Below are 21,444 nucleotides of genomic sequence, written 5' to 3' on the forward strand. Positions count from 1 at the left end.
TTTTTTTTCCATCTCACGACTTCTCTTCTCTTCTTCAGAACCTGTACAGTACAATTTTGATAAAATGTTCACGGTCCAAACCTTGCAGCTACAATTCCTTAAATTCTTAAATGTTCAAGCTTTTCATATATTTTGGGTTTGGCCGCCACACAAACACGTGAAATTCAATCAAAAGAATCTGCTAGTGAAATGTTCCAAGTGATTTTGAGACAGACAACACATCACAGACTTTTCTCTTATCTCAAAAGAGCCTTTGTATCTATGAAGGTGATTTGGTAGATATTTATTGGACAGCTGTATAAGAGTGGGGATGAGAGAGAGAGAGAGGAGAGGTGTGCTGTTATCTTTATTGGATCATGCTGTGCAATAATGATATCCTCACACCAGTATAGCCACCATGTGTCTGACACTGCAGCTACACAGGATAGTCCACGAAATGTGCTGTGGCTTCTCTGAGAGAGGCGAGAAATAGAATTTGGGAATTAGGATGAGTGACAGTGTGACAGAAAGTCAGATAATAAGCCATTTGTGTGTGTGCGAGTGTGTGTAGCGAGGTCATTTCTGCAATGTGAGGACATTTTGGGCCATCCTCATTACTCCAAAGCACTCCTGGAAGGTTAAGACTTTAATCTTAAGGCAGGATTTCGCTGCACGACCGCATGATTAAAACTAGTAAAAAACACTTGAAACACTGATAATTCATTGCAATGACATAAATGTCATAGCAATGAATTTAAGATATCATATGTAACATTTCTGCATTGAAGTGATTATTTGTATGTTTTGGATTTATACCGAATGCTCCCAACAGTGTTCAATCCCAGAGAAATCATTAATTTACTCAAGGTCACACTGCTTTTCATTTCATTTCGGCAGATAGAGAGAGAGGAAGGAAGTCAGTGAATGTGAATAAGACTTTACAACATTACCTCGTCCATGGATGCCTGAGTCACGTAGATAGATGCTCTTCCCCAATGGCGATTGTTAACAATGACGTCACCGACCTCCATGTTCCCACAGTACTTATGTCTCTTCTTTTGATTTGATTGAGGGACCCATAGCGGCTAAAAATTCCATGCTGTGCTTTTAAAAGACAAACCGAATGTAGTTACAAAATAGAGACTATAATGGAAGACATGGATTCCTCTGCTTCTTTTCGCAATTGCAAAAAGCTTCACCAGGAGGGAGCTGCGTACACCGAGGTTCACACTATTACTGCCTCCTCATCACAAGCTCCTCTGCTGAGGAGGTGCCTGTGAAGTGTGTTCGCCATCGATCTTACCAACGCACCACGGATGCATCTAACAGTAAACCTACATACAAAGTCTGTCCTGTTTTAAATAAGGCTCACTCAACTTATAAGTAGTATAAGACGGACTATTCTGCATGTAGCCTAACATTTGTTATCTTTTTTGTTGTTTTCTGCAGTATTCTGGTCCCAGTTTCGCAGTCATGACTTAGATGTACAGTGTACTATAGATACAGAAGCTAGTAGGATGTATGCAAGTGTTGCATCCATAGACATCTGCACATGTGCTTCAGTTTGTTGAAGGGGGAGGAAGAAGAGGTACCCTTGTTTACACAGCAAGGAAATTGCTGGGGACCCTGCTGTTGGTGGGCTGCAGACAGACAAATAGACATAAAAAGACACCGGAGCAGTAAGTGGTGGCAAAAATAAGAAGGGCAGAATGGGATGAAAAAGAGACGGACCAGCGGAGAAGGAATATGTGTTTTTCTGACCTTTGTTTACTGAGGGATTGTATGCTGAGTATGCCTGGGGTGTGTTCGAAAAGTCTTTTTTGATTATGAAGGCTCGAAACTGAGTGAACTGACCCAGAAGTATCTAACTGGCAGCCTTGATAAAAGCTTGTAGAATTCTTTAAATGCTAAGGAAAGACGCTTCAGGGTTCGCTTTCCTATCTCTGTTCTCTGAGGAAACACAGCATCATCCTTCATGAAAGCAGATATGACTCTATTAAATTCTTCGCTTCGTCAGAAAGCACTCGGGTGTTCCCCAACCAACTCAGTTCTATCCCTCCAATGAATGCTGCTTTTTTATGTTTGATAACCGGTGTTGTTGGTTTAAAATGTATTCAGAAATAGCAGAAATCTCTCATGACTTCACGCAGGATTAAAAGCAAGTGGAAAAATTCGATTGCCAGAGAAAATAAAGACAAAAGAGATCACACAGGTGTGAGAGAGTGCACATTGTGACCATTTTCTGAGGCTGGTTGGCTACGTTTGTCCAAAAGTCCATGAGCGTTGATTGATGATACAAGACGTAGTTTAGACTATCAGTCACATGAATTTACTGTAGAAAGGACTGCGCTGGCCTTGTTTCACAGCACCGTGCCATTTGATGCTTTGAGCACAGCTGCACAGGGGTTGGTTGGGTTTAGGAAAAGAAAAACGTTTGTGGTTGGGGTTAATATTAGTACATTACTGACTGTATGTGACTTAACTTGACCTAGCACCAGTCCCACCATTGGATTTTCTTTCATATATTCATTTGGATAAAAATGCCATTATAAGGGGCAACTTAAATCTGCCTGATCTTATCAGACAGTTATCAAAGACCCGTACCAGTGGATTTCATGCCTAACTCCATTAAAGGCCCATACAGCATCACCATACGTGTAATCTTATGAGGACACAGGGAGATATGTCACCTCCAATAATTTCATATAGCTCATTTGTCTCACTCGATTAACTCCATCAAGTGTCCATGACAGTAGCAGCCCTCCTTAAACAGTCTGAAAGAGAGCAGCTGCACAGCAGACCAGGGAGTTAATCAGAGAGAAACTTTTACTCCATGAAGATGGAGTTAATAGCTAGTTAAAGTCCTCTATCTACATCTGCTGTCATGTGAGGTCAGCTGTTTCATATGATGCACTGAAAGGTAGACTGGATGTTGAAATGTAGGCAATTTAATTGGACAACCGCACAAGAAAAATTTGCTGTGTAGCCAATAAAGCATCAGGATGTCTTCCAGGGCTGTAGCGTGCTACATCCTATGGCCAGAAGGGAGTACCCTTGTGTACCTTTGATGTAGGACTGTTTGTCTGTTTGTGCGAGGCCCCTGAGCTCCAATGAATCGAAAGCTTGATGTTACAGCATATGTGCTATTTACTTTGAGGTTTCGAGGAGGCCCTTTCTTGTTTCATCATGACAACAACCCTGTGCACACACAAAGTGAGGTCCATAGGGGCATTTCAAGTGTTGTGTGGATGAATCTGACTGGCCTGAGGCACCTACAGTATACCTGTATATTTATTTTTGTAATTTTTTTACTTGAATCCCTTTCAAATATTATATGCATCATATCATACACGTTTTGTCCTCTGACTCACTGTTTGTATTGATTCATATACTGTTTGTGTTAAATGGCTGGTGTTTTTCATTGGGTGGGATGCGTGTGTCATGTTCGAGGCAGCTCTGCCGCCTTCATCTGGGTTAAATGGCTCTCCTCTTTTTGTGTACTGCTACCTGACTACACCACTGCTTACATCTCTAAACATCTACCACCTCATACACGCTACAAGTCTTCTTTTTACACTAGAAAACACCATTTCCCCTTCTTGCTTGTATTGTATATAATTTCTTCTCTTGTACCTGTGCCTCTGATCTTTATTCGTGCTCTGAGAGCCAATCAATAAACAGGCAGGCTTGGTGTAGCCTGCCAGAGACCTTTGCAATCAGTTAGCATAGCTGCCGGGCTGGCTAGCACACTGGCTGGCTAGTTTCTTGTCGGTCTGCCACCGCAGAGGAATATCATCCGTGAAGGACGCCATTACAGGCTAGCCCATGGGACTGCCATGCTTTCACATCCTCAAACACATCTGTCTATAAGTGTACACACATGTACTTGGAGGAACGAGTGGAGGGAAGAAAAGTGAAGAGTCTGAGAGAAAGAAGACATGAAATTTGTGATTATCATACAAATGCTGTAACGTTTTCCTCAATGCATTCAGCCATGTAGGCAATTTAACCTCTGACTTTTGTATCAGTGCAACATGTTTACCACATCTGCATGTTTCATCAATTCTTGCAGAATCAGTGTTTTCTCTGTAATTGTTAGTTTTGATAAAATATGACGTGAATTATGCTTCGGCACATTTTGCTGAACCGGCCCTGTTTCATTTAGAAAAAAACAAACAAACTGCAATGCCAGCAAAGAAAAGCTTTGCGTTTTCTCTTTGTAGACACTATGTTTTGGCTCAACTGCAAAATAAATGAACATTTTGCAGGACATCTGCAATATTTCCCTGCACTGAGCGTCTTTAAACATGCATTTAACCAAATTCTCTGTGGAAAGGCACGGGGAAAGGTTAGTTTTAGAAAGCAAGAAATAAAATGTTCTTTGGTTTGTGGCTCACTTTAAGCTCTATAACAGTAATGGGGAAATGGGGCTGGAATATGGAAATCTGCACAAATATCTGTGAAAATATCTCATCAGAAATCCATTTAGTTACTCATGCAAACTTAGTGAGTTCAATTGAACATAGTGTTTAGTTTTTGCATGTCTTCTCCATAGTGGATCGGAGGTAAATGAGTGTGTGTTGAAGGGATACTGCAACCATGAGCTAATACTCTGGATTCCTCTCCTAGATCATTTTTGAAGGAAAATATTTGACATGCTTAATAGAGTATTTGCCGACTGTGGTTAGCCAAACTCTGGGCTCAGAGGGAAAAGGAAGACATATTGCTTGTGTCTGCCAAGAAATCCCTGACAGTGACTGGCATGTTATAGGGGCGGTCTTCAAACAAGAATTAGTAAGGTTTTCAAGTTTGATTACAGAAAAAGTCAATACGGTGCCGCCAAACACTACCAAACCTTAACCAAGTGTTTTAAACCTAAAAACACATTTGACACAGGATTCCAGCCCCGATCTCCAGTGCCCCTGTCCTGCTCTCCTCCAAAAGATATTTGTTGATGAGAATTTGCAGTATAAAAACCTGTTTTCCAGCAGACAGGCGGGGTTGTCATGTCTTCGAATTTGAATTGGTGAATGCTCAAATTTAGCCCGTATATTCCCCCGCTGATCCAGATTTACAGAACGGAAGAACAATAATTAAATCATGAATACTGCATCACCTGCACCCACAAGTGATTGGATTCATCTCGGTGTTGATCTCCTTTGCATATTCAGCTCTTTGAGAGTCTTCTAAAGACAGCGCTGACAGAGGTTCAGTAAGGGCTCTGATTGATGTTGTTTTTTGTTAAATTATAAAGTCTTACATAAATAACTGCTACCTTTTTTTTCCACTACAACCGAATGGTGCCATGATGCAAACATGGAAATCAACAGATTCCTTATTCCCTCCTCGTTTTCTTCCAGTAGGCTTCGAGAGCGAGTCAAATGAAGGAAAAGCGATGTTGAAGCGGGGGGGTTGTGTTATCCAGCGCCCAGTGGTTTATTGATCTTTGCGGTGCCTCTCCCTCGTTCTCTCTTCACAGCAGGGTGGAGTAAATTGCACTGTTTTCTTCTGCAGTGATTGACGTCTGCCTTCTGTGAGCAATGTTTTCAAACTTGCACTGATATTTTCAGCAGACTGAAATGATTTTTTCCGTCTACTCTGGCATTCTCTCCTAAATGACACAATTCTTTGAGTGCGCACCGCGTCTGAGCTGACAGGTGACGAGTGTTAAGCTAAACAACCTACAGTGCATTGTGACAACTCTGTCAACAGAAAACAAAGGGAGAGGACGACAAATGGCGTCTCTGTCACTTATCGCCGGGACTAACGAAACAGCTCAGCCCAGTCCAAGCATGAAATCATGTCTGGAGGGAAATCCTTTCCTGTTTGAAGAATTCTAGTAGTGTTGCAGAGCAAATGCTAAGAGAGACACAGCAGTGCTTTGTGATTCTAGGCTTTGTTTCTGAGAGTCAGTGTGTGCAGAAAGTGCGGCACTGTAAGCCAAAGGAATCATGTCATGACATACCAAATGGCATTGTTATATTATGAATTCCCTCTCACCCTATTATGAGTTTTCTTCCTCTTTATCTTTTCTAGCTGACAGCTGCACTTAGGGAGAGAATCCATTCTTCAAAATTAATTTAATCTCATTATGTCCTCATGAATCCATGTCAACTGCAAAGGAAAGCTTTAAAACAGTTGATCTGAGGTGCCGGTTGATGGTTGCATCGCTGCATGGATTCATGTTCATGCTGTAATTTTGTCATGCTAGGCTGACTTTATAATTCCCATCAAGTGAGTGCTTAATATGTACTTACATATCTACTTAAATGAAATCAAGTGATAATATGAGTTGTCAAATTCAACACACTTGCCAGAAAATTATGATTATGTAAACATGCTCATGGCAGAGTTAAGGTTAGGGAGAGTTCACAGTTAAAAATAACATTAATTGTTGTTCAGTAACAAGTTAACAGTCATATGACACCTGGATGCACAACACATCCATCCCCAGCGCGCTCGTCTTTATATCCTGTCACTGGTTGTTACAGTGTGTTGAAAACAAGACAGCTTTTTCTCATGGAAATTACAAATTGCCACTTTCACACAGTTGTAAACAAGTTTTGCAACAATAAGGATTCTGACACCAGACTGATGGTGAAAATTGTCTGGAGGGAGCACAGACAGCGTGACACGCAGACCACACTCTTGCCCTGTCACTCACCAGCTCCGCTGCACATGTAACCCCACAGAGGGAAAAAAACAAGGTCAGCAGTCAAGAATTCAGTGAAAATAAATGTTAATATATTTCATTTTATATAAAACCTGCACCTTTCTCTGCACCGCCATCGAGCTTCTATAGGGTTAATATAATCCTGGAAGCAGGTTAGAGCTTCACTGTCAGGCCCAATGTCACCTTAATGAAAATAAACCCTCTCGGTCTCGAGGCAGTTGACCTTCAACCCTGCCTGTTGAAGAGCAGCCCCCCGCAGCCAGAAAGACACGCTTGCAATGCAATGAATTTTGGATTAATGGAATATTTTAGACCAATTTTGCACCAGTTGCAAACAGATTTTAGCTTAAATTCTGAAAAATTTAGCTTGAATCAAAGGTTCACCGTGTTTTCTCAAAATGTGAGTGTTTTTAGTCCCAAGTAGTTCTATGCAGATCTAAACGACAGGCTGGTAAAGTCAGTGGTGTTTCCCTGTAATATGCTACGGAAGTTGTCATTTTAGATAAACACATTTGGAGAATTGATTTCTAAATTGTTGATGAATATCTGTTTTAAACAAGCTACCGCTCTGATTAAGATCCTCTTCATTTCCAACCTGTTGACGCCCTCATCTAATAAAATCACATCTAACCGCTGACTCAATCCAACTTCTTCCCCACTCACAGGGAAACTAGTCCCTATACAGCCAATTACCAAGAGTTATTAAAGTTCCCTGGAGCCCTATCACCACACAGCATCTCATAATTTCACCCAGCCACCAACCAACCCCCCCCCCCCACATACACCTCATACTGCTGATTAAGGGATCTGATGCCATACTGAAAAAACTCGCCTTACATCACCCAGTCGCCCCACCCCAAATACTTCTTAACATGCTTATTATTAATGTCGTATTATCTGGTGATTGAGAAATCTTCACTTCGTCTTGATGTATCTTCCACACACCATTAAAGGACACGCCAAGGCAGTAATCAGTATACTAGTGGTAATAACAGCTTCCTGTGAGTACAACATGATTTCCAATCACTGAAGCATGCAGTTCTGTCTCATCACTGTTCATTCAGCTACGTTAACAAACATGGCTGAGCTTCTGCTGATGAGAGCCTTCAGCAGACACAGTTTCCATTTGTAAGCACAAAGGAGACAGTCAGCGGTCCGGTGTGGTATTAATAAGAACATCAGCTGTGCTGCAGATCTGATTTCTCCGCACGTCTAAAAGCCGTGCCCCGACCGACTGCGTCTCAGCCTTTCAAAACACTGCTGATGGATGACTGCCCATGAACCCTCTGAAATCTCTGCGTTTTCATTTATCTTTTCTGTTCTACAAATTATCCCGAACGAGCACAAATACGCCCAGAATGCCATTAATTGCGCCATGGTTTCACAGTTTTTAAGATCGGGTCAATGTAGCATTTCCATATTTCCTCTTAAGCAACTGGTGCTTCACTTATTAATTTCAATGATAAGATCATCCATTAAGGCGCGCTGAGCAGATTCCCTCACAAGTGCGCGCTGTCCACAATCAGCCATGCATGTTGTGATAAATCGCTGGGAGAAGTCAAGCTCTCCAACAGCATGAGTGTGACCACAGTGTATTAATCACAGCAGGACAGATTATTACCCATCCTCCATCCATCTTATGCTGGTGACATCGCAGGGTCTAAACAAACAGTAGTGTGTTTGGTATTGTCCAGAACAAGCAGTATGTTATGATGCAGTGGCACGCACTCGTTATGGATCCCTGGATGGAGAGAGAGTAGCCTCTGCTGGGAAACTGACTTGCTGTACCTATTTCTTTTTTTTTCAGCTGCAATTTAGGATGATATGATGATTTATTTGCAGAATTGTACTGAAGAAAGAGACTAATGAAGTTTGAGGAGAAACTGGCTGCCAGACGACAGCGAGATGAATAAACACTGTCACTGAGCCCAATTGTTAGAGAGCGAATGCATTCATGGAAAAAAATACATATTTGTTTCTTTTTGTTTGTTTTTATGACTAACAGGAGTTTCTTTGTTTGTCCTGCAGCGTCTCCAACTGTCCCTCCGCTGCACTCGGAGCATTTCAAACCCTGTCACGAGAAGGACCTGGCCTACTGCCTGAATGGTGGCGAATGCTTTGTCATCGAGACGCTTAGTGGGCCACACAAGCACTGCAAGTAAGTTACTGACTGACCGGCTATTATTATTCAAATGCCTCCTCTTCCTCTTCCCTGCCCCTTCCTTCTTTTCTTCTTTCTGAGATAACACTCAGATGTTGCTGAGAGTAGTTTATTCTGGAGCTTCGAGACATTATTGGACACTTGAGTCGGATTATTCAGTCAGAAAACATGTTTCAAAACAATATAAATTTAATGATCTGACGGATGATGTGTGTGATTTTTGCCGTGCGGTCGGACAGAAGGTTGCTGTATAGGATGCACACCATCTATGGCGGTTATCTGTTATTTCTGAGGAAGGGCCGAGAAGAAAACAATATGATTTTATAGTTGGTGTCTTTCTATTTTTAGTCCTGGGATGTGTATTAGTTTGTGGGGTCATGTATATTTTATGTAACAATTACCTTGCTTCACTTGTTCTTAACCGTTAGGATTTCAATGGTGACCTGAAGTCGTGGCAAAAAAACATTGCATTTAATGTTTTGAAACTCGCATAATCTCAGCCAATAATCTGTATGTTCAACCAGTCAAACAGATACATACATTTTACATCTTTTGCTACTGCTACGCTCTCCTAGCCTTGTTAGAAGCAGAATGTTTTGAACATACCGAGCACAGCAGATATTATATTATTATTATTTTACCATGACGCTGTGCCATTGAAAGAATCCATAGTAACTGCTGTGAATTCTTAATAACCTTATCAGAGCCATGTCTCAAGCGCACACTTTGAGAGGTCAATACTAAAGGATTTACTGTGTGAAGTACTTCTTTCATTTGCTCTGGTAGATATCTGACGGAGCTGCCCCTTATGAAAATACTCCTTGATGTACTGGATGGATAGATTTTCTGTAGCTGGATCTCTGCGCAGCTGTATATTGTAACACACGGGTATCGCCATCTTGTGTGTGCGTGCGTGTGCATGCATGCATTGGTATTGACATCTTATGTGTGTAAGTGCCTTAGTTGTCCCAGATTTGAGAGTAGAGCTCATGGGCACTTAGCCCGTTCTAATGTGGGCCCTTTACTAATTAAGTCCCAGAACAACTTCTTCCAAAGTCTAACCGCAGGACTTCCACCCGACCTGTTTTTCAAAGAGCCTGTTTTGCCTCCTATGGGGTACGAGTACATATTCGTATGTGTGCACAATTGTGTGTGTGTAGGCTTGCAAATGCAATGATGCGTGTGCATGTAAACACACATTACATCATAATGTATACACATGCATGAACCTGAAGTGGTTCAACATGAACAATGTGCACAGACCGGCACGACCTTATTTTGGAAACTTTGAGGTGCATAAAGTCCTTAAAATACACCCAGACTCGGTTGGCGCTGTTGTAGGTGCACATTGTTCACTCAATATCATCGTTCAGTCGCATTCCGACATTGTATTGATACAAAGCTGGTTGAAAAATCGGCTGAGTGTTACATGATATTGTTTACGTGACATTTAAGAAATCAGGGCTGGTTGCTCAAGTGAATGCACTGAAATAATTCCCCACTTTAGTCAGTCTGCTGAGGCTTGCAGTATATTATGCACTTCCTAATCCAGTCCACAACAGAACCATCTTTGATTTTTTTGTTTTTATGTCAAAAAAAGCCATGATAGTTAAAAGAGAAAATGGAAGCAGAGTAAAAAGGCAGGAAACAGAGAGAGAGAGCAGGAGAGAAAGACTTAGGTGTAGGCGTACAAGCAGTCGGACATGGGGAGGGCTGCTGTCCTCCCTCACGCTCGCCTCCGTTGCTATGACAGCATAATCTGTGGACAAGCGTAGCTGTTAAAGAGCAAAGGTTTGCAATGTACACTGGGATGGCCTTGAGCACATTGTCTGTGCATGTAAATGTTTGTGTTGAGATGCAGAAGAGAGAAAATAATGCAGCGAGTTGATCTATACTGCTTAGTCATGTAGCGATGAGCTTTCTGAAGGAAAATCAAACAATATGGCGTCCACTTGATCTGAACATCAGCCGGTCAGATAATTCAGTAAAAATACAAAATTTGTACTTTGCTGAAAAAAGTAATATTTACAGTTTTGAGGATGCATTTATACCTCAGCACTTCTGAATTAAACACTGGTAATGATTAAGAAATCAAACCGTGTGTATAAATACTTCCTGCTTGGATGTGTTTTCTGAGGGAGGCTCGTAAGTGACTCAAGACAGAAAGTGAATGCTGTATTACTAAAATTCACCATGAAAGAAAAAAAAAGATGATACATTGCTCCTCAATTGACATGCTGTGAGAGATTAATTTATCCTCATCTACGAAAGAATGACAAATTTCACCCAGGGCACAGGATCAATGTGTAATCTGATTCAATTTGTGTTTACAACAAATTGAGACAAATCAGGTTGTAATAGCGAGATCAATTGGGACATTTAATGGGGATGAATCAGGCCGGTTTTGTGGCATTATTTGTCACAGAATTAATCATTTTTATTTGCCAGATGAAACTTGATCCTTTTTGCAATGATTTTCTCCAAAGAATCATAACTCAAGCATCAAGTGCCACTCCCAACCAGTTGTAAAATAAGCGCCGATTGTCCCCCAGAGCACTGTTTAGTGCTGTCAGTGTGCGACGGTTGTGTTTGTCAACCCACAGGGACGGATGCGGAGAGGGGAGGGATTCAAGCGTGAGTCATGAGGCCTGCTCGTTCTCTCTCTCGCACTCAGAGACACAACGACATGCAGACACACACACTCACACAGACACACACTGCTCGGGGCAACATGTTCAGGCATTCAATCATTAGTGCTCAGCTAACCAGTAAATTAGTCAGTACACTAAGATAATATTTTCAGAACATGGCAAGAGGCCAAGGCATTCAGTAAAAAGAAGTATGTGATGTTGAATTTGATTAACTTATTTCTCAGCTTAGCAGGATTTTCCCAAAAAGAACAAAAACTCTAATTATAGTGTTAGTGTAAATGACTGGTTCGAATACCGTCTATTTAAATATCTTTCCTTCTCTTTGTCTATATACTCTTACTCTCTCCCATTCTCTCTTTACTTTAATATTCTAGGTTTTTTGGAGGCTCTTGAATAACAAATCCTAATTTTCTGAGTCACTGTGTTGAGCCAAAGAAACTGGGGATGTATCTCTACCTCTTTCTTCTCTGTCCACTGTTTATTTATTCTGTCTTCGGAGGTGTGATGGATTCAATTTCTGCTGTGTTTATAATTTATTTCCTCCTGCTGGTGTGACCGGGCAGAAAGGGTCTCCCTCAGTCTCGTTAGCAACAAGGGCCAGCTAAGCCCATCTCATTGCCCCCTGTCGAGAGGCTATTCCAGAGCAATAGAAAGGCAATCTCACCTGGCAGGTGGAGGTATCGAGGTTTTGGGAGAGATCCCTGTAAAGCCCCAACCAATGAGACCAGGGTCTGACACAGAGGAGAAGAAGCACAGACACACAAACTTGGCACATTTTGTGTGCTGGAAGCTCAGATGTTGGCCCAGACTGTGACGCAGGTTGCAGAGCTGAACCCTCACCAACCGAGGAGCTTTTTCAGGAAGAAATTGTAAAATCCACCCGTCGCTCCAGTGCAAATATTTACTAAAAACTCAAGTTACGAAGGCAGAATGTCTGCTATAAGGCACAATGTGAGTAATGTATGCGTACCTTGTCATTTCACACAGATCTTGAATAGAATCAGTTAGCAGTATGTGACTCAAGGATAGCTGTTCGACACACGATACATTTCGATGTAAGAAATATGCATTCTGTTCTTCGACTCTTGCTAAAAAAGTTTGAGAGCTTCTACCAAGGCTTCAAAATGAAAAGCACTGCTATCCTCATGCACGCCCATTGTGCGCCTCTCCAGTCTCCTGCTATTCATGCCTTTTCTTCTTTTACGTCATCCACCTACAGTATTCCATCACTTCATTCCACCTACAAATATGACACTTAAAAAAATATTGTCTCCTGGCTTGGCTGTTATGAGAGAGATGAAATGACTTCAACATACCCTATTCTAGCGGTCAGCATCCAGTGTCATTAGTGTCGACTCAGATAGATCCTCAGGAGGTTAGGGATTTTTTGTTTGTTTTGTTTTTAGACTTCCATATTATTTTTTTGTCTCCATCGTACCTTCTATAAGCAAGTTACATGCACTTATTATAATATTATCCAGGAGGTAATCCTTTATTTTATTTACTGACTATGTAGATGTGTCCAACACAGCTCAGAGAATAGGTTTTTGAATCATAACAGAGGCCATTGAAGGAAAAGTGACATATTTCATCCATTGAACGTAAACAATTAAATTGTCCTGGCAGCAACAATTGCCTGTTAGCCCAGAGAGCGAAACTACGAGGGTTTCCTTGACCAATCAATGCAGCAGAACGTGATGGCAAAATCATATCCACCACGGAAACTATTTTTAGCCACCGGCTGCTGTCTAGGTCTTTTGAGGGTTAAATAGCGAGAAAAACACAAACGACCTCAACAAAACTGAAATCATTAGCTGTGACATCTTCTCATTCCACTGCCACCCAGATAATTTCTGTGACAAGCACGTGTGTGAATGAAGGTCGGTTAGAGGACTTATAGAAAGAGATTTATTCGTTTGGTTTTTTTTTAACCGCAGAGCAACTCCAGAAAGAGGAGAGATTTTTAGAGGAGCTTAACAAAAGTTGAAGAACGCATCACAAGCAAAAAGGATCCAGTTTATCAAAACCAAAATAAGAACGAATTATAAGTCTGAAGAACTAAACATTGGAACCTCAAAAAGATGTTAAGAAGCATATCATTTGTGAATAAAACTCTACATGAGAACAATTGTTCCTGCTGGCACGAGGTAAAGAACGAGCCAGGAGGGGGAACGTTGTTCAGCAGACAAACGACTTCTTTCTGGCATGTAATCCTCCTTCCCTCACCCACAATCCCCATCATCCTCCCTCCTGTCTCTCTGGACTCCATCCTTTCCTTTCCTGAGTGACCTCAGGCTTTTCCAAAGCGTTCAGCCACGGACCGGTGCCACCGGATTGACTTGGGCCTCATAGGTGCAGAGAGCGGCTGCTCAGTGGAATACATAACATTACCTTCCCCTCTTACACACATACACACACACACTGGCAAGCCAATTAACAAGAAGCATGCATGAAATTGAAAACATAGCTGCAATAACACACATCTAAGCTGCCAGTAAACAAGGAGATAAAAAAAAAGGACAGGCACCTGAGAGGCATCTGGGGGTGAAGACTGAATCCTAGTGCTATATAATGTATCATTAATAAAGTGTCTAGCTGAAATTTGCTGAATTTAAAGAGCAGGTCCAGCCTTGTTCTCATTCGTTTTTTTTAAATTGGACACTCCCACACTGAAGTCTGCTGACAGTGGAGGCAGGAACAGAGACCAGAGAGTTAGCTTGGCAGGCGTGAGCTTGGGAGGAGGAAGATGATGCTTGTTAATTACCATTAAACCTTAATTTAGAGGCATAATATACATGATATGTTGGTTGCTGTTTATTAGAACACTGTTAGAAGTTGGCACCTTCTCCCCCAGATCAACGAGGGAGACCGAGAGAGACAGAGCAGCAGTGGTCGAGTGAGATACATGGTGAATGAGGAGAGGGAGCAGCGAGAGTGCGGACAAAGCAATGAATCAGAAAAATAAGATCCCTCTTTGCCAGATTTTGTGTGAATTCAGCCGCAGCATATGCTTCATCCTGTTCACTCTGTGAGGCCACCGGCCAGCCCTGTGTCTGTGTGTGTCTGTGTGCGTGTGTGTGTGTGTGTGTGTGTGTGTGTGTGTGTGTGTGTGTGTGTGTGTGTGTGTTCAGCCACGCCATGTTCAAACTGACTCTGTAGTTCTTAAGTCACACAGGAGAGGCACAGTAGGCGGGCTAAGGGGGGTTATTTCTAGCAGCATCATCATGCAGAGACCTACGTCACGACACAAAGGAAAATAGCATTTTGACTCTAAATCATACTTATCATACTGACCAACATCTGGATTTTAAGTGCGTAAGGAAAACTACAGGGAAGCTACAGAGTGATATAAAAACCTCAAAAACACCAAGTATAATGTTTCTGCTAATTTAAAGGTTAACGTTTGAGTTTTCATAGGTTACAATACAGCTTCCAATCAATTATGTTGTAACTTGCGTTACAGAAGTTCTTCAATTATCTGCAATAATGGGCGGATAGAAAATCGTCATACGTGCCCCTTCATGAACGCTCGCACAGCGATCCCCTGCCCTCCGGTGATATTGATAGAATACAACACAGCAGTGGTGTTTAATGTGCCCACGGGGAGGGTCCTGTGGTCTTGTGCTGACTCTGAGGAGTAACGTGAGGTATAACCACTGGTTTGGTGCTAAACACGTCAAATAAGCAGGACTATAAAGTCTCTGTGAGCGAGTTACTACAGTCACACTGTCCGAGTGTATTTGGTCCATTAAATGCAGTCTTCATTTAATGGTGTTGTGAAGGTCAGTCTCACATCATCTTATTTATTAATGTATTCTTTTAAGCTTATTAATATCTGTTTGTTTATATGTGCTAGCAACGCCAACCTCTTTTAGCTTTCTGAGCAAAACATGTTTCTGCGACGTGCTGTTTGAGCTGCTTCTAACCGACCTCCCTGTCTTTTTAATAAGTGATCTATGTCTAAAAGCTTGTACTATTCAACCAAATTTCACCCAGCTTTAACCTTGACATCTCAACATCTTTTGACTTCATATTACCAAATCAGTGCCCACTGGGCTATGAAGAAGAAACCTGTAATAAAAAAATACAATGAAATGTTCACATGGAATTGGAATACAGTCACAACGTTGAAGCTAAAACTATAAACCGAACTAAGAAATAAACATGAGTTGTTTTCCCTCGGTGAGAATGAAATGTATATTGACGCATGCGTCAACGGACGTAAAAGCACACGTGAGAGTCTGCAACCCCGAAAGACCCCCGACATCAGAATAATAAGCCTGACAACAGTCAAGGAATATACGCAGGGGTCATTGCATTTTGTGCGATACTGTTCCTGACAGCAGGGATTTACCTTGACAGGAGAAAGCCTCTGGGATGAAGGCGTGTCAAAGGCGTGCTCACTGTATATGCTGAAGTGTGTGTGTGTGTGTGTGTGTGTGTGTGCTCCTGTGAACAGAGCTGTATAAAGGTGTATTGTCACTGCAGGATGAAAACATGTGATCTACTCCTGCCTACATTCAGAAAACCATCTGGTTGCTGTTTAAATGGAAAACACCACTCAATCTCTCTTTCTTCCGTTTTTTTCTCTTCTCACCCCGCCCCCCCTCCCTCGCTCAGTTTTCTCTCTCCTCATCTCTTCGCTCGGTCTTTCTCTCTCAACCCTCATCGCCATCTGTGCGATAATAATGGCACACCAGTGGGAGTTCGACTGGTGTCTCTCTGACAGTAATAAACAAGGATGATGCCGTGGCATGCTTTTCGAGGTGGGAGAAAATTAAACAGATAAGAGACCGCATATTGTGGCTAGAACGCGGTGTTTTAGGCGAGTAAATCCTCCAAGATGCCAAGAGGAGCACTCAGCGTGACTGAGAACGGAAAACACAAGCTGGGAGGGAGCCAAGATGGGAGGGAGCCAAGATGGGAGGGAGACTAATATAAACCAGGAAACACATAATAAACATGTTTTGTTCGACTGTGAACGTCAGTACGTCTCTTTGTGCTGATTTACTTCGCACGGTGATCTCTCGTCAGCTCAATCAGAATGTAATGGGGTCAGTGCAGTGTAGAGGAATCCACCAATCAACATTGTTGTTTTATATTCTCTTAAAAGGATATTGTGTTTTAATTAATTACCAAATCAAGATACATTTATGCATTAACAATGTATCTAATGACTTCCCAAACCTACAGAGAATCGTCACACAATTAGGCGCTTCACAGAGCTTTCACCCTCTTTTCGCCCAGTTTTTTTGTTTTTACAGCACATTCACTGTTTTGGTTAATCTCATTAAACTGCAGCAAGCAGCTGTTCTCAGCAAACAAGTTCAAATAAACCTTCTAAACGCTACCTGCCTGTAACCACATGTCAGAGAGACAACAGCCCTGTTTGCACGGGACAAGTATTACATGGGGACCTCTGGTAGTTCAGAATACTGTACTTGCAGAGAATGCAGGTGATCTTAATCCCATGCGAAATGTCTATAATTTGTAAAGTAATAATCCCACCACATATTACCTACAGCTCGTTCTCACTCCCAACGCGTCAAATACAGCAGCCTGGTTTAATGCTGTAGTTAGCCCTCTAGTGCATAGAAAAAAAGATGGAGCAAAGTCCAAGTTGGGGGATGGCTGTGGGGGTTGGATGGGTTCTGCACTGCACTAGAGTTCATGTCCCATTTGTGACAAGATGTCAAGAGGGATTTGCTTTTAAATTATGTTGCGTATGTAAATGACAAGTTAATGTATGTTAATGACAAGTTAAGGCACATAAATGACATTACTGTAAGCTACGAGATTTAACATAGTTATTTCAACCCAAAGTATGATTTTTCTAAACCCAACCAAATAGTTTTGGTGCCTTAACCCAACCAAACCCCAACCATTTGACAATGTTAATGGCTGATATTGAGTCAGCTGCATTTTGAAGGTGTAAACAAATGAAGCATAAAACGTATTATTGTTGACCAGGGTGCCCTTGACATCCAAAACTGACATATTTTGTCAGCTGCTGTATTTGATGAGTTGGAAGTGAGATTGATTGATTACCTCCCATATTTTGCAAATACAGATCAGCATGTTGGTGATTTGGGGTCGTTTTCCTTTTTAAACATCTGTTTTCTGTCGTCAGACAACTGAACAAGTGAGGGATTTGATCAACAGCAGTCAACAGCTGTGCTGTGAGATTGGATACATATTGACTTTAGAGAGTGATGACAGAAAAAGTTAGGAGCAACCAAAGGCTGATATATTCATGTACAGTCGTAAAGCATCTTTTTCCTTTAAATGCTAGTAACGCATGCATAACGTGGGGAAATCAACTCTATACTAGTCGCTTTGCTTATCCTGTGTAAATACCAAACACAAATGTAGGGAGACAAGTTTTAAATCTCATTAGTAATCCTGGTAATAAGCTGGTGATTGTAGTCTCGTGCAGAAAAGGGCTAAGCCGGGCTAGTTGGTGAAGTACGCCAAAGACAGTTCCACTTATTTATTTCAAGTTGTTGACAGAAACCAAACCAGAAGTGAGCCCTCAACAGTCTTGCTATGTTCTGCTATGTTAAAGTGAATGCTTACTAAACCAGGGTGAAAGAAAAAAATAGCAATAATTAATGATTGTAGGTTTAAATTTGTGATTGGTCTGAAAAAAATGTCACAAATTTGAGCTTTAATGAACTTTTTTGAACATGTCAGAGCAGCTGTAGGTGCACGTCTGTGACCATCTTTGTGCTCTCCATGCAGAAATGAAGTGCTGCTTATACCTCATTAATGTCATTAGTCTTGTAATTGTGAATTTTCTCAACTTCTCAATACCGTTTCCTAAGACTCTCCAACTTGTAATTGATCGGTATTGATGTCTTTGTTGGTTTTAATTAGCGAGATTTAACAAGTTTAATTGTGCAATTGCATTAGCTCACTCAGACTGGTAAACAGCACAGAGTAGCCAATTAGGGCTCTTTTTCACAAACATACACATGTACAGTGTTTGTGTGCGTGCGAGTGTGTGGAAGAACGCTCAGTCTCCTTATGACAAACATAACATTGTAAATATGCTCATTTGGGAAAAGTAATACTGTGTCTGAAACTGTCAAAGCCATCGTGACAATTTTAGATTTTATGAAAAGAAGCTGTTGTCTGTTGCTCGATCCTGCAGTGTTATGCAGGTGTAATAGCACACACGGTATGATTTTGACAGAAAGTGACACCACATAGAGAATCAGGATGTGCACAGCAGACAGAAATCCTTCAAAGCTTTAAATAATTGTCAAATTCAACACTTTTATGAGTAGAAGTACTTAAACTAATTGCGATCATTAATCACTGTGACGTTTTCCTGTGAATAACCCTCACAGCATGTGGCAATTGGACCCTGACGATGCCAACTGCAGGTTTTTAAAGATGGTTTAATAAAGAGTTTGAAACCATACGATATGATACAGTGAGAAGACAGAGCATTTTACATGTTGGTCTGATTTTGGTTTCATCTGTGCTCAGTGTTCTGCCTCATGCAACTAGGAGAGGTTTCTACAGACCGTCCAACATTCAACAAAACAGGGATATTATCATGGTATCGACGGTGCTTCAGTAAAAGCAGAGGTAGTAGAAATAATTTCACTCCCTGCTGTGCTTTTGAAGTGAGTGACAGACAGGAAGTATTTCATTACATAAGTCAGTGATTTAAATCAGCGCACAGCGATATGGAGGCACATTTATATTCCGACACCCACACAGTCAGCTCGTCTTTAGAGGGCTCCTAACATGTTATAGTGCAGCACATTTGGTCATGTGTAAAAGCAATTTGTGAGGTGCTTGGTGACATAACACACACGTGAAAACATGGATTTAAAATGTTATATCACTCTGCCAAACATGTCAGTGATGCTGTGAGGGAACGGCCTTATAGGGAAAGAAAAAAAAAAAACCTCAGGAAGAAACATAAAGAAGGCGAGAGACGGAGATGGGTTATAGGAAGTGTTTGGCACATCAAAGGCTGAGGGATATTCCACCATTATCCTCTATAATGATGCACAAATACACACAAACACACACACGTTGTGTACTGTACAGTTACAATGCGCGGTGAAGCAGAGGAGTACGAGCTAAGGAGATAGTGAGAGGACAAGGGGAAGAGAGGAGTGAGGAAGTAGACATACAGTAATTTGGTGGTGTTCCTAATCAAGGCATCCCTTTCAAGTCAGCAGGTTTGATGTGTTAATAGGATGCAAATGTATGCAAATGAACCCTCCTTTTCCCTCCAAAAGTCTGACTGAGTTTGCAATGCCCCCTCCTTGCAGGATGGAAACTCTGAATGAATACAAGAAGATAGCACAGAGAAGAACTATTGATTTTTTAAGGGGTGGGGGGGAGGGATTTCTAAGTTAGCCACAAAGACATGCCTACCTTGGGGAATATTTCCCCAGCGACTGAACTGTGGCACAGAGGTGAATTTCGGCACGCATGAAGAAAGGAACGGGAAACTAACGTGACAGTCAAAAGAGAAAGATGCAGAGTAAAATATATATTTACATTAAAGGATTGCTGAGACAAGAAGGAGAGAAGCACATGGAGAGAGATTGGAAGAGACAGAGAGGGGAAATAGAAAAGAGAGAATAACTGAAGACAAGCTGTGTCTGCAATATTAAGTAGGTCTGGAATTCCAGAGCTACCTGGGAGCTATACCAGCCTGCTGATGTATGTTTTCACTGTGGTGCACTTCACTCTGAAATGCCAGCGGTGCCTCGAGCCCAGACATGTCTATCTCCCACTCTGACTAACAAGAAGCTGCCTTTCGTCAGTGTGAGGAGTGGGGCTTGATTGCACACACATGTAAGCCCACATGTACTGTATGTGCCCTATAGTGAGGCACCCACATACGGATGTTTCACAAACCTCGACAAGGAAAGGACTCGCACACAATCTCTGCACACAGCAGCTCCCTCGAGCACCTCCTCTTCCCTTAGGTATTCATGAATATTTAATGCTTTCCTCTTTCAAAATGTGGTCAAGGTTACTGTCACGCTGACACTCAATGAATGGCCATTTTGACATCTTCAAATAGAGGCCATGTAATTGTCCTATTAACGCTGCCTTTTTTCCAATTACTGACAATTAATTCTTACCGGTAAGTCTGAAGTTGTTGAACATCATTGACAAAATGCACACGTGACAATAATGTCACAGTAGTCTTTTTAAATAATATGTTACCTCATAAAAAAACAGCATTTGTGTTTAATAATATATGAATATATATTATACGTAATTCGACGTATTTATGTAATCGATTACGTGGCACCAGCCCTAAAGTATAGTTTTCCCATTACATGCAGAAATTGCTTCAGTTCCGTTGTTACTAGTTTCAATAATGACACTGAGGAATGATGCCTGACTTCGATGTCTTTTGGACGTAGTATTATAATTATTCTGCAGTTACCTTTTAATTAAACAGTTTGACACCTGCTGGTCACCGATGCAACCAAGAATGAGCACATACTTTCACTAAGTACACTGAAGATAACCTCAGTAAATGCACACAGTGTAATGAATTTGTTGACTCATGGAATAAAATTCCTATAGCCTACTCAAAATGCAGTGAGAAAATGGGATTCAGTCCCAGCACATATTAATAGCAGCGACACATCCTATTTTATTTTTTTTTTTGCTTTTATAGGAAAAAGAATAATAAATATGAAGTATGAATCATGCTGCCTAGTAATAACTTGTTTAGTATTGCGTTTGAGTCATGAAAACCAAATGAACTGACAGAGAAGTGAAACCTCCAGGCTTCATATATTAATATTACTGGCAGGAAATGATGAAAAATGCTGAAATAATTTGTCTCAATTTAATCGATTAGTTAAACAGACGTTCCATTGATTCTAACAGGGCGCCCTGATTTCCATATAATATGTTACTTATTGCATATAATGGTTCATAAGAATGTGTTTGTGTGTGTGTGTCAGGATGAGAGTGTAAGTGTGAGC

The 21,444-nt window shown here is 41.3% G+C and overlaps 1 protein-coding gene across 1 annotated transcript in view; it reads left to right on the forward strand.

Annotated features, from left to right (window-relative positions):
- Positions 1-21,444, forward strand: part of nrg3a (neuregulin 3a) — a 334,685-nt gene that overhangs the window by 194,085 nt on the left and 119,156 nt on the right. The window contains exon 2 of the mRNA XM_084376268.1: positions 8,681-8,810. Within this exon, the coding sequence (XP_084232394.1) occupies positions 8,681-8,810 (130 nt within the window). The remainder of the gene's footprint in view (positions 1-8,680; positions 8,811-21,444) is intronic.

This window comes from Pagrus pagrus, assembly GCF_965226575.1.
Source record: "Pagrus pagrus genome assembly, chromosome: 15".
Classification (NCBI taxonomy): Eukaryota; Metazoa; Chordata; class Actinopteri; order Spariformes; family Sparidae; genus Pagrus; species Pagrus pagrus.